This window comes from Lycium barbarum, chromosome 12 (assembly GCF_019175385.1).
Source record: "Lycium barbarum isolate Lr01 chromosome 12, ASM1917538v2, whole genome shotgun sequence".
Classification (NCBI taxonomy): domain Eukaryota; kingdom Viridiplantae; phylum Streptophyta; class Magnoliopsida; order Solanales; family Solanaceae; genus Lycium; species Lycium barbarum.
Genome location: NC_083348.1, coordinates 72418888 through 72433378, shown reverse-complemented (window position 1 = coordinate 72433378; position 14491 = coordinate 72418888). Strand labels below are relative to the sequence as shown.

General features: G+C 34.0%; 1 protein-coding gene across 1 annotated transcript; it reads left to right on the top strand.

The window, feature by feature from the left end:
• Positions 1-3902: 3902 nt before the first annotated feature.
• LOC132624787 (protein RKD5-like) lies at positions 3903-14044 on the top strand. Its single transcript, XM_060339513.1, has 5 exons — positions 3903-4117; positions 5253-5508; positions 7619-7821; positions 12486-12697; positions 12960-14044. Exons 1-5 carry the CDS (start codon positions 4054-4056, stop codon positions 13167-13169), a joined length of 945 nt encoding a protein of 314 aa, XP_060195496.1. The 5' UTR covers positions 3903-4053; the 3' UTR covers positions 13170-14044.
• The last annotated feature ends 447 nt before the right edge of the window (positions 14045-14491 follow it).

The window sequence follows — 14491 nt, the reverse complement described above, 5'->3', positions numbered from 1 at the left end:
GATTAATTGAACTCTTACCTAGAATCTTTAAGTTTAGTAGACCTTAAACGGAGTTAACTTTAGATAATAACTTTAGTAAATTTTAGGTGTCCTAATTCACCATAATAATTAGGTGGCGACTCCTTAACTTTAATTATTCCTGGAATTACTGGAATGTTGTAAATAATTTTTTACTCTAGTTAAAATGGGGTATAACAATGAGGGATAATAATGATGTTAAGGAATTGTCGTATACGAGTGTATAAGGGGTTGTATGAAATTTTTGTTATGGATTGATTATGAAAAGAGGTTTTAGGAGTAAATTGAGTATAGTTTGAATGTAATCTTTTGATTATGGAATTGTTGATGTTTTATTATACTTTGAGAGTTGTTTTGAAGATTGGAGGGAGTAGAAGATATAGGGGAGATGCTGCCCGAATTTCGGCAGATTCTAGAAAGGATTTAATTTGAAGGCTTAAAATAAACATACGACGATAAGCCTAACAATAGTATGAATGGTTTTGATATGTTGATTGCGAGACTGGAAGTAGGTTGGAAAGTCGAGAAGTGAACTTTCAGGTATGTTAAGGTTGTTCCTTCTTTTCTTGGCATGATTCTATACATGGTAGGAGCGTAAAGAACCTTATGACTAGAGATTTGTCAAAGTAGAGCTCGTCATATTGTAGCATAGTTTCCGAGTGTTATGTTGTTCTTTTTTAGGGGCCATATCCCCTCCCTATATCCTTGAGTTTATAGAGAGACAAAAGAGACATGTTACAGTATTAGTGTTTTTCAGCATATGCATGATATACATATATATTTTTCTTTAGCTTGGCCACTTGGTCAGTGAGACATTTTTTTTAGCCTAACCACTTGGCCTACGGGTCAGTGAGATAGATTGTCTGGACCACGAGTCAGTGAGACAGATTGCCTAGCTTACCAATCAGTGAGACAGATTGCTTGGCCGACGGGTCAGTGAGATTGTTCAATTGCCTAGCTACTTGGTCAATGAGATATATAATAGCATTATATTGCATTTCATATGAGACAGGTCAGGTGAGATATTTAAGGCATTCTTTGGCCTCCAGATTGTATTGTTTTCAGTTTAGTTTCAATTATCATTTGTCTTACATACTCAGTACATTGTTTCGTGCTGACGTCCCTTTTGCCGGGGGGCGCTGCGTTCAAGCCCGCAGGTTTAGGTAGCCAGACAAGAAATCCAGCTTAGTAGGCCTTCTGCTTTGCTACAGACGGTGCACTCCACTTAGCTCGGAGCTGTAGTCCCTTCTGGTATGCCATTTTGACATGTATATACGGGTATGACAGGGCTTTGTCCTGTCCTTTCTACAGCTCGTACTCCATTGAGATCTGTAGACAGTTATATGTAGTTGGGATGTTATGTAGCCTTGTCAGTTCTTATTTTTGTTGTGCAACATACGTAGCGACCTAGTCAGTTTGCACTGTTATCTTTAGCACGTATGTTTATATATATGCGTTGGTTGTGAGTTTTCGATGCGAAGTCTATGGTATTAATCTTACAAGAGATGGTATAGCTCAGTTATAAGTTATTTATGGGCCACCAGGTTGCTCAGTGAGATACAAGTGCGAGATTAGGGGTGCTTGGTCAGTAATGGTCGGGCACTTGTCACGTATCATCGGCCTGGGTCGTGATATCTCTCTTCATATATTATTGAGCAAGGATAAAAGTGAAAATAAATTGTTAATTACCTCTTGATTTTCTAAAATGACAACTATTTTGAACCATCTAATTTTAACAAATGCGACAAGTAAAATAGACCGGACAGAGTACTACTCGTTAAAGGGTCTATCAAATTAAATTAAATGACTCAGTAAAAATGAACGGAGGAAGTAATAATTTGTCAATTTCTTCGTCAACCTCGATGAAACGTGTGATGTCTTGCATGACTATTAATGGTGTCTCTCGCCACAAACGTTTCAATGCTTTGGAACAAAACCAAGATTTCATTCTTGGAAAATGACATAAAATCATTATAAACATTGTTTTTTTTTTTTTTCAAATAAACATCGCTTAACTTTTCTTTTCTAATAACACAAGCATAAAAGTATATTTAAGTAAATTTTTGCATTAACTCCCATAATCTTTTTGATTTAAAAGAAGAATATGAGATAACAATATTTCTTCACTTTTTGAATTGAGAGGTGAACTCCCTGAATTTTAATTGCATTCCTTCGTTTCATTCCTCTTACGAAAGTACTTCCTTAGTCTCAAAATCTGTGTCATTTTAATAAAAATCACGTTTACCAAGAAATTAATAAATAAAATGTGGAGCTTATAACAAAACTACCCTTATTTATTGAATGTTTAGAATTGAGCAATATTAAAGAGGACCACTTTCTTTTAATGTCTAGGGCATTGTTGGAAATACTGGAAAATTTTGTCTTGATTGCTAAGATAACACTTATATTGGGACAATTTTTTGCTAATGTGATACTTATTTTGGGACGGATGGAGTATTTATTAAGGATTTATTTTAAATATGCTTTGAAAATTTAAATTAGAATATTAATACTTTATGTAGTTAATTAATGATATGGATAATATTGAAAGAGGATAATAAATTTTTCTTGCTTTGCTAAACTGAACAAGTAAAAATAAAATTTATTTTTAGTACTATAAGCAAGAAGAAAAAAGGAACATACAGAGTAGCAACCAGTGTTTTCAAAGGGGTTTTCGGGGCGAGTCTGGAGGTGAGTCCAAAAACGCTACGGGGCGCAAATGAAAGGCGTTGATCCACAGGGCGTACGACCTAGAATTTGGAGCGTAAGTCCCGGGCGCAATAGCGTAAGCCCCAAGCATAAAAGCATACGCCTCGGGCGTTAAATTTAATTTTTTATTATTTTAAAAGTATTTTTGCTATAGAATATGTTTTTTATTATTGATGTAATGAAACTTATATTTCATATTATCATGTTTTCATGTTGTAGTGATTTTTTCTAAAATATATAAATAAAGAAAACAACTCTCATAAAAAGCACTGTCATAAATAGTTTTTTTAGATGATCATATCTGAAATTGATATGACAAAGATTTCACAGCACTATGTTCTTGAAGAAACTTTATCCATTTTTTGTTATTGCTCTTACACTTTAAATATTTTTTTAATTACATAGAGAGTAGGGGAAGGAGAAATGGGAGAGAGAATTACAATATTAAGATTCAAACCCTCACTAATATGAGAATTACAAATATTAGTTGTGAGTGGGAAAAACTAATACATGTGGAGATTGATATGGAAGTGAATGCAGTTTCATTTTAAAGATTATCGAGGCTATTATCTTTTTTTTTGTGTTGTTATCTTTCTCAAATAATAATTGTAATGATTTTTTTTATATATAATTGATGACTTATTTGAATTTATTTGCAGAATTTTAATGAAAATTTTGCTTTTACTTATTTTTTTAGTAACAAAATTATAAAATTGGATATCCGTAAGACATACACCCTCGCCTCTTAAAATACTGATAACAACTAAAAGTAAATTGAATCATTAGGTATTTTAAAATATAAACAATCAGATATACTGAAGTGTTTTTAAGCCCTTTGTCTTTGTTTCTCTCATGTATGGCGTTTGCTTAAAAAAGCTTAAGAAGTGTTTCATCCGATTTTTTTTTTTTTTTGAACTATATTTTTAACTAAACACCAAAAAGGAAAAAAATTGATTTATTTTTATTTTTAAAAACAACTCAAAAAGTGAAATACTTTCATACCTGGTATTTCTTTTTCTGAAACAAAAATTTCAAAATCTTGGAAAGTGTATCTATAATTTGGATTAAGCAAATATGCCCCAAAAAGGAAAAATAAAGAAAGAAATTAAATTTCCAGCTATGAATGTGTTTAGTCAACACTCAAACTATAGAGATAGGAAGAAACAGAAGAAAAGGAAAAGAACAATAAATAGTGAGAGGCAGAGGCTTTGGGAAGTGACAACTGAGACTCATGCAAAACATATCACCTTTCTGCAGCTTTTTCATTACTCATTCTTTTCTCTCTATCAAACCATTCTCATTTCACTTTCAGTTCTTCTTTCTTCCATGACTTCTTCACAGAACCGTACACTCACAGCTCTCGTCATTTTTCAAAACTTCTTGTTTCCAGGTATATATATATATATCTTAATCTCTCTCTGTTTTCCCATGATTTTTGTGTTATCAAGCCAAAATCTTGATATGGGTTGGTTTTTTGTATAAAGGTATATATATATATGTATATCCTAATCTCTCTCTGTTTAACTGTTTTCCCATTATTTTGTGTTATCAATCTAAAATCTTGATACGGGTCGGTGTAAAAATCAAGTCTTGATGAATCGTGTTTTTGTTTTCGTTAAAAAGAAGTGATTTTTTCATGTAAAGTGCTCTGTTTTCCCATGATTTTTGTGTTCTAAAGCCAAATTTTTTATACAGGTCGGTGTAAAAATCAAGTCTTGATGAACCATGTTTTTGTTTTCATTAAAAAGAACTGATTTTTTCATGTAAAGTGCTCTGTTAAGCCAAAATTTTGATACGGGTCGGTGTAAAAATCAAGTTTTTGTTTTTATCAAAAATGAATTGATTTTTTTCATTTAAAGTGCTCTGTTTTTTTTTTTTGTGGGGTGGGGCGGGTGGGGTGGGGGGGGGGTTGGAAGGAATGTTAAAAGTAATCAGGTCTTGAATTCATGTTTTTGTTTTCACTAAAATGCGATTTTTTTTTAGATAAAATACTCTGTTTTCTTGGGGAATGTTAACAGTAATCAAGTCTGGAATTCTTTGTTCACATTGAAATTCACTGATTGTTTTTTTTTCTTTTTTCCAGATAAAATGTTCTGTTTGTTTGGGGAATGTTTTCAGTAATCAAGTCTTGAATTCATGTTTTTGTTTCCATTAAAATTCACTGATTTTTTTTTCTTAAAAAAAGTAAAATGCTCTGTTTGTTTGGGAAATGTTTAAAGTAATCAAGTCTTGAATTCATGTTTTTGTTTTCATTAAAATTCACTGATTGTTTTTTTTAAAGATAAAATGCTCTGTTTGTTTGGGGAATGTTTACAGTAATCAAGTCTTGAATTCATGTTTTTGTTGTCACTAAAATTCACTGATTGCTTTTTTTTTTCTTAAAAAAAATAAAATGCTCTGTTTGTTTGGGAAATGTTTACAGTAATCAAGTCTTGAATTCATGTTTTTGTTTCCATTAAAATGCACTGTTTTTTTTTTTTTTAAAGCTAAGGTGCTCTGTTTTTTTTGTGTGGGAATGTTAACAGTGATGTATAGGTCGGTGCGTGTATACGGATCAGCGGAAGGAAAAGAAGAAATGGAAGAAAGGGAGTATTTGCTTCGTGAAACAAGTAACTTTGAGGAAATTGGGTTTGATCGAGTTATCACATTGTACAAATTTGATGTGTCTGCACAGTTTGTAGGGAACCTAAATGGTGTATGGAGATGTATGTTTGTGTATGACTCCAATCGCTACCAATCAACCAGTGTTGATACTAGTCCTGAGTGGCTTTCGATTGCTGAGTATGTTTTCCTCCTTTTTTGAGTATCTTCTTGCTTTATTATCATCTTTGGTACACTAGGAAATTTGTCATTTTACTATTTCCTTTCGAGTCTCATTTAATGTGATGTGTTTGCTAGATCTGGATTTTGATATATTAATTAGAATTATACATTATATTAATGATAGGCAACAAAATGTTAATGTATTGGTTGAAAAACAGGGAAAGATGTTAGTCAGATGAAATATAAATGCTTCTACTTTTTTCGTGTTTAGTCCAAACTTAAAGTTGGACTATGGAACACCCATGATGGGTTAGACTTTAATTAGCCCAAGTTAAATGTGGTGATCAGTTACTTCTCTTTATTAGCTCTCTAATTAAAAGTAGAATAAGTTACTTCTCTTTTATTACTCTATTAAGAGAAGAAGAGTTATACAGCTCTTAATATGGTGGGAGTTATAAGTCACATAACACCACTATAAAAGGGAGTGCATTTAGGGTACTCCATACACCACATTTGAGCTAAAATTCTTTTAGATTAGAGTGTAATTGTTGTGGAGAAATTACAGGACTCCAAAAGTGATCTTGTAAGAAAAAGTTAAGGCAATTGGTGGTGGTAAGTGGTAACACACAATTGAATCCTAGCAAGAAGGTATGTTTAATTCCGCATAAATCTCCAAACTCTATATAGACATCTTTATTTCCTTGAGTTAAAGGGAACAACTGAATTTTGTTGTAAATAGCTTTTATATTATGCACCTCCCTGGTGCTTTTGCAGATAAAGTATTTTACCTTCTTCGAAAAAGATAGTTTGAGATCGAAAACATCACATCAAAATTTAAGCTTTGAATAGTTTTTAATGAATTTGAATTTTTGAAAGTTGTCAAGGTGTATAAAAATGGGATTGTGTCAAATATTTTGGTATGTCTCAAACATGAAGGGTGTCATATAAATTGGGAGGGAGAAAAGATTTTTCTAGTTCTCTTGAATCTTTCAGAAAAACATGACCGCAAAGTTTGTAGCTTTTTCATAACTGGAGGTATTTTATAGGTCATTGCTGGATCATAGCTGTGCCTGTTGTGTTCAAACTAGTACTAGTAAAGTAATTTGTTTTTTGATTATTTAAGAGGTGATGCGAAAACAATCTCTTTTTTCTTATTCCCCTTTAAAATACTAGCCCCTTCATAGTTGAATCCTTGAATATGCTTGATATCTTTGTTTTCTGGTAATCTACGATTCGTTCTTTTTGGTTAATTTCTAGTTCATCATTTACTAAGCCAGAGCAGCTAGCAGTAGCTCTGGAAGTAGAAAAACTACTGCTGGAAGTAGATTCTGGAAAAAATTGGCTTACATTGGCTATGCTCTGATCAGTTGTTAGATGAATTTATCTGCCTGTAGAGGTTCTAAGGCAACTACCATATAGCCATTCTGTGGTTTCAAGGTTTACTCCCTCGGCTAATCCTGCAATGACAGATCCATCCAAGGCAAGGAAATTCTGTCATTGTACTTAATAGAGAGGTCAACATGAAGGAGAATGGCGGCAGAATTAATCCTTAAACTTTAGGAATTAATCATTGACATATAACTAGATTGGGATTGTAGAGTCCAGTTCCTATACTAATTAGATGTAAAAGCGTGGCTTTATATAATGAATCCATTCACGTTAATGAGCAGTGAAGAAAGTATTAAGAGAAGCTCACTTTACAGATAACTTAGTCTGTAAATCTTCTTCAGTATCAGCTGTTAGCCTGTTATATATTGGTTCAATTATTGAAAAAATAATGAGCCTTGAAATCCATTTAGGTGCCTAATACTCTTGTCTTGAAGTTTCAGACTAATCAGATTTGTAGATTCCTCCAACTGGAGCTGTGATTATAATTCAGTTGGGATGCTATAATTCTATAGTTAATTTTTATATTTTATGGGCTACTGACTGTTTGCTGCTGTTTATTATGTCATCTCAGTAATCAGGGATCAATTACTTGTCGTTCGATTGATGTAATTGTCATCATTTCGGCATTGAAAACTGTGTATTCTGTCACTACCTGAAATTTTTGTGACTTGGTAATGTGCGTCTTTGACTCATTTTCTACGTGCTTACTTAATTCTTTTAATTTAAATGTTGTATCCAGAAATCCTAAGATGGAATTTATACCAACATTAGCCAATGATCTGCGTGCTATACCTGAGTTAGCACTAAGTGTCGAAGAGGAAAGTGGAGGTAACGATATTAAAAGCCATCAGCCAGAAAAGAAAAGCCGTGTGCCTTTACCGGACCTTAACTCTCTGCCTTGTTCAGACTTGGAGACTGAAGAAAATGACCAAAATGTGTCAGGTTAAATTCCAATTTTTGTTTATATACATGAATTCCTTTCTATTTCTGTATCAAACAGTTGGATATTGAACATGGAATATCATAAAAGTATTATTAGTATAAGATAATAACTAAGTCGTATTTTTTTATCATCGTTCACGCTGGATACTTATGCATTCACTAACAACTAGATGAGATCATATGAAGTTCATACTGATTAATTTACAGTTAATCTGAATGGTAATATTGTGGAACTTATTCCCCTATGCATAGGATGCTTCCAACTAGATTGTTTATGGCCTCAGAAGAAGCTATAAAAATATGGGCATAATACATAAACAGACCCTTAAACTTGGGCTCAGTTGGGTATGCCCTCCAACTTTGGGTGTGAACAAATAGGCACCTCAACTTGTATAAAGTTGAACATGTAAACACAAATGCTGACGTGTCACATAAATTTTGGAGTGCCACGTCAGTGTCAAGTCAATGTCACGTCAGCATTTGTGTTTACATGTTCAACTTTATACAAGTTGAGGTGCCTACTTGTGCACACTCAAAGTTGGAGGGCATGCTTGCCAGCTGAGGCCAAGTTTAAGGGCTTGTTTATGTATTATGCCAAAAATATGTATTGCTGATAACAATTGAGGATACTGGGAATAGATTGTCCTATTTTGAGATGGATTTGTACAAATGAGATACTTCTCCTGTCCCAATTTATGTGACACTCTTTATTTTTTTAATCAGTCCTAAAAAGAATGTCACCTTTCTATATTTAGTAACAATTTAACTTTAAACTTGGGATAAGACACTATTACCCCCCTAAACTATACCCGAAGTTGCTACGACACACCTTATCTTTCCCTGGGTACTATTACCCCCTAAATTTATTTAAAATGGAATAATTACCCCCCTAAACGCTGATGCCTACTCTCATATGGGAGAGTGACATACACTCTCCAAGCCACATGAGTTTTTTTTTTTTTAATTTTTTCAGCTTATGTGTCAATTTTTTTTAAAAAAAATAAAAGCTGAATTTTTTTAAAAACCCTTTAAAAAAAAAAACTAAAAACATGGATTAAAAAAAATTTAAAACTGAATTTTCTTTTAAAAAAATGATTTTTAAAACCCGTTTAATTTAAAAAAAAAAAACAAAACTGAAAACATGGATTTTTTTAAATTAAAAAATTGAATTTGTTTAAAAATATTTAAAAAAATCTGAAAATTTGATTTTTTTAACCCCCCCCCCCCCCCCCCCCCCCTTTTTTTTTTTAAACAAAATTGAAAACATGAATTTTATTAAAATATGGAAAAATGGATTTTTTTTTAAGTATGGAAAACTTGATTATTGTTGGAAATAATAATTCAAAATTGTAGGAAACCAAAATTGATTAGGATTTGGTATTTTTATCCATGGCCAATTAGGATTTATATTCAAATTAGTATAGGAATGAGTTTTCCTGTTTTGAGTTAAAGTAGGTTTTATATTATTAAAAATAGGGTTGCTGCTAGTTATTTTATATTATAGAGATTGTAGAGAGCGTTAAGAGATTCATAGAGTTTATCAATAGAATATTTTCCTTCAATTATTTTTAAAAAATGTCTTAAAAAATCTTGATTTTCATGATTTCGTTTTCTTAGGACACTTTTATTTTTCAAATAAATTCCAGAAAAAGTGTTTTTTCTTGTCAAAATGTGAAAAAGTTGTATTTTTATAAAATTTTGGAAAAATTAATTATTTTTCTAAAAAAACAGATTTTTCATATTTTTTTAAAAACAATTCAGTTTTTCATATTTTAAGAAAATATAGATTTTTAAGAAAAAAATTAAGTTTTCCCGTTTTATGTTTCTCACTCTCCCGAAGAGAGTGAAACACACTCTCTTTGCCACGTCAGCGTTTAGGGGGTAATTATTCCGTTTTAAATAAGTTTAGGGGGTAATAGGACACAGGGAAAGGTAAGGTATGTCGTAGCAACTTCGGGTAAACTTCCCATTTTACCTTTGTTGAAATGATTTATAGTCACACAAATATCTATGGCTTGTTTTAGATCACAAGTTTCAAAAGTCTTTTCTTTCATTCTTAAAATCCGGCCCAGTCAAACACCTTCACATATATTGGGATGTAGGGAGTAGCATTCTAGGCCTTTTATTTGTAACTCCTAATTCTGCTTGGAAGCACATCAATCGGCACAAGTTCTGACATCTCACAAATCTAGCTAGACATTCGTTTTTAAAGTCTTCCATAGTGAGTCATACATTTTCAATTCCTTTACCAGTATTTCTCAAGCGTTCACTAGGGTTCCAAAGAACATGGTGTCATGCTCTGTATGTTCCGGACCACTCGAGGCTTTCTATCTTACGAGTGCAGCATGGTTTTGGCCTTAGCTTAATGCAATCATCATTATTAGCGTGTACGAGCCAAGCTCTATAAAGGGCTACATTAATTTAATGTAACATAGCAATCTCCGCCCGAGTATATATTTCCCTTCTAAAATCAAGTGATTGATCTGAAAGTAACAAACTAAAACAAATTTTAAACAAAATTCAAATGTTGCTCGGGATGATTGAACTTTCACGCAAGGTACTCATCACTTGTAAAGGATGCTTTTTTACCATAGTAGGTATAGTTTTCATAAAGTAGTAGATCGGAGGAACTTTAACGCGATGGTTACTACAGTGGTAACTCTGCGAAATGCATCTACCAAGATATTTTCATGCGAAATGCACCTACCTAGATATGTACCCATCCCACAAACGATGTGGGACTCAGAACTTTCAAACGTGGATTTCGTCCGTACGTGATGCGCGAGTCTCATTTGTCACGTAGCTCTTTTATCGGACATTCATTCCATTTCCTTTTAATGTCATAAATCCAGCACTAATTGCGAATAGATATAAGTTTATGTTATATTTGATGTGCTCTTGTGAATTTCCTTTTCTTTTTGGAGTTTCAATTATGTTTTCAGGATCATAGTTTTAATGCCAATTAACTGATTCATGGACTTCAGTTTCATGCATGGATTTAATTCTCTCTCTTTTCTGTGGTTTTGCAAATGTGAGCTCAATTTCATCAATTTATCTTCTTATTATTCAGTAGTCTTTAATGGTCTGCTTTCTTCTCTGTTTCAAGAAGAAGGTGCATTCCCTCATCTATGACATTATTTCCAGGAAACTGGCCCCTTGTTTTTTCTTTTCCCACCTTAACTTACTGATAAATGATGATTCAGAATATAATAACCGGAGAAGCATCAAGTGCTTTCTAGGAGTGAATTGTGAGGACTTTATCCCAGAAATATCATCTTTAGTTCCATAATAAGATGACGAAGTGTATCAAGAGTAAAAATCTATTCATATCTGGATGTCATAAATTCTTGTAATTACAAATATGATTCCACGTGTAGCTTATTTTGTTAAAAGTATTGGATGTCCAAGTAGATGCTGATAAAGGAAGTAAAACAGAGTACATTAACAGTACATTTGAGGGTTGTCTGAAACAAGTTTCCAAACAGAGTACATTAACAGTACATTTGAGGGTTGTCTGAACAAGTTTCCTTCTATAGTACACTGAGGAGCAGCTCCTTCTATTCGCATGTTGAGTTATTGAGTCTCATTTCAGTCTAACGAAAATGGTTAGCGCTTATTTTGTTCTTACTTGCTAAAGGATGCGAATTATACTCGGTTGAGTCCAAATCATGTTATTTAATTCATGATTTTTCCATATTTGGATGATTTGTTTGGTGTCTTGTGAAATTGGCTTAATTTGTGGTTTATTGTGGTGTTAATTACCGAGCAGGGCCAAAATGGAGATATGGGAACTCTTTGGGGAGCAATAAAAGAAGGTGGTGCCGAGAAGTGAAGGTCCGGTGCGTCCTGATGGTGTTTCAGCGCGCCGTGAGCTACCCAGTGTGATGCAGTGGACCTTCTCTTCTGGGCACCTTCTTCATTTATTGCTCTTCCGCTCCAAATAGCTTCAAATTCCTTTTTTTGCCTCCAAATTGTCCCCTTAAGCTCTATTTTGGACCTTCTGTAACTAGTTCAAAGCTATATATAAATGCATATAGGATAGAGAATTAATAACACAAAGTCAAAAGAAGAGAATTATCTTGATAGCTTATTAGTGGAAAACTGCTCTATGATTTAGGACTGAGCTAAACACAACAGGGCAATAAAAACTTGTTGATTCCATATTTTAGGACGTGGACTGAAGCAATATCTGCCTTAATTGCCTTCCTGTATGGACGTATTTTCTTGGCTACACATCTGTCTCAGTATCTAATGTTGCTTGGTGAATTTCAGAGAACACAACTTAATTGCTTTTAGAAAAGATATCATTCTTTTGTATGTTTGTGCTTGAATGTTCACTATGGTTTTGGGTTCCTTTTCTTTTCAGTTAGCAGGCATACAGCTGCTCGGTATATTTTAATTTTTTGTCTGTTGAACGAATAGTTAGTGTAGTTCATTTTCTTGGTGTCCTGCAAGTGTTGGATACAGGACCCAAGATATGTTAATTAACATCAGTTGCATTAAGCTAGTTTCTCTCTGTCTGATGTGGCAAAGGTTAGTTTGCTGGCAAATTCTGCTGTAATTATCAGATATACCACAGCCTTTAAATACTTTAACATGTATGAATGTACTAGTTTTTGCTGTGATAAAAGTTTAGGCACTTGCTAAATGAATTATGTCTGTAGAAAAAAAGAAACGGAGGGCAGCAAACACCGAAGACATAGCAAGACTCTCTTTAGAAGATCTTGCCAAGTACTTTGACCTTACAATTGTCGAGGCTTCAAAAAAATTGAAGGTTGGAGTTACAGTACTCAAAAGGAAATGCAGGGAGTTCGGCATCCCTCGATGGCCACGTCGGAAGATCAAATCTCTCGACAGTCTCATACTTGATCTCCAGGTCTCCTCTTCAGCTCATGTATATTTGCTCCTACTGCATTGGAAACACATATTTCTTTTTTGTTTCCTCGCTTTTAGTATAAAGCTAAACCTAAACGCAGGAAATTGGTCAATATTACTAGATGGCTCGACCAAACATTCAATCTCTCTTATTCAGTGCTAGAAGAAACTATTTTAATATTATTCTGATATTGGTTCTCAAGTTAGATAACTTAAGAATGTTACTTATATTGGTTTTACTGCCTGGATGTATGTTTTTGTAGAAAGAGATGCAACAACAACAGGAGGAAGACGAGTTAGCAGCTATTGCAGTGGAAGAGAGAAAAAGAATGATAGAATGTGAAAGAGAAAGCATAGAAAAGAAGCCCTTCATGGACATACAGGAAGAAACAAAAAAGTTTAGACAGGTTATTTTCAAGAGAAGATACAAAGCCAGAGTTCTTGAGACACATCGAAAGTTATCGCTGTTATAAAGTATCAGACATTAGATAGTTAAAGGAGCACCTGAGGAAATGTAATATGTTAAAAAGGAAAACGTACTCAGCGATCGAAAGCCACTCAGGACTAGCATCAACACTAATCGGTTGATCGCGATCGGAGTCATACACAAACATGCATTTCCATACACCATTAAGGTTCCCTACAAACTGCGCAGAGACATCAAATATGTGCAATGTGATAACTGGAGCAAATCTAATTTCCTCAAAGTTACTCGTTTCATGAAGCAAATACTCCCTTTCTTCCATTTCTTCTTTTCCTTCCTCTGACCGATATACATTCACCGACCTATACATCACTGGATAGAGAAAGTTCTGGAAAATGACAAGAGCTGCGAGGGTGTGGTTCTGTGAAGAAGCCATGGAAGAAAGAACAGAAACATAAAGTGAAATGAGAATGCTTTGACAGAGAAAAGAAAGAGTATTGAGGAAGCTGCAGAAGGATGAAAGAAGAGAGGTGCTTTGCATGATTCGAAAGATAATAATTGGAGAAGCATCAAGTGCTCTTCTAGGTGTGAAAATGAGAACTTTATCCCTAAAATATCATCTTTATGTCCATATTAAGACGACAAAGAGTATCAAGAGTAAAAATCTGTTCTCATATCTTTATGTATGTCATAAACTTTTGTAATTACAAATATGATTCTGCATGTAGTTTATATTGTTAAAAATATCGGATGTCCAAGTAGATGCTGATAAAGGAAGTAAAACAGGGTGCAATAACAGTACATTTGATGGTTGTCTGAGACTCCTTTCCTTCTATAGTACATGGAGGAGCATCTCCTTCTATCTGTATGTTGAGTTATTGAGTATCCATTTCATTCTAATGAAAATGGTTCAAGCTTAGTTTACTCTTACTTGCTAAAGGATGTGAAATTATAGTAGGTCGAGTCGAAATTGTGAGGACCCACAGCTGGGCGCTAACCATACTGTGACCCTTGTGCCAGCTGGGCGCTAACCATACTGGACACCATGAACATGATCTGCATGACATGACATACTCAGGTATTGTAGCAAGGATACACGTGTCCGCACGATAAACCATCTTCACGTTGCAGCGCTACGGGTATCGAACACGCGACCTCCATGCCCTTTACATTCCCCTGAGGGAATCGACTCTTACCAGTTGAGCAGCTCAACTGGTAAGAGTCGATTCCCTCAGGGGAATGTAAAGGGCATGGAGGTCGCGTGTTCGATACCCGTAGCGCTGCAACGTGAAGATGGTTTATCGTGCGGACACGTGTATCCTTGCTACAATACCTGAGTATGTCATGTCATGCAGATCATGTTCATGGTGT

What these genes read in the sequence shown, in the direction of transcription:
- LOC132624787 (XM_060339513.1), top strand. Translation starts at nt 4,054, where the DNA reads ATGACTTCTTCACAGAACCGTACACTCACAGCTCTCGTCATTTTTCAA. An exon ending in TCAAAACTTCTTGTTTCCAG is followed by an intron (nt 4,118 to 5,252) that starts GTATATATATAT and finishes GAATGTTAACAG; the next exon opens with TGATGTATAGGTCGGTGCGT. An exon ending in AAATGACCAAAATGTGTCAG is followed by an intron (nt 7,822 to 12,485) that starts GTTAAATTCCAA and finishes TTATGTCTGTAG; the next exon opens with AAAAAAAGAAACGGAGGGCA.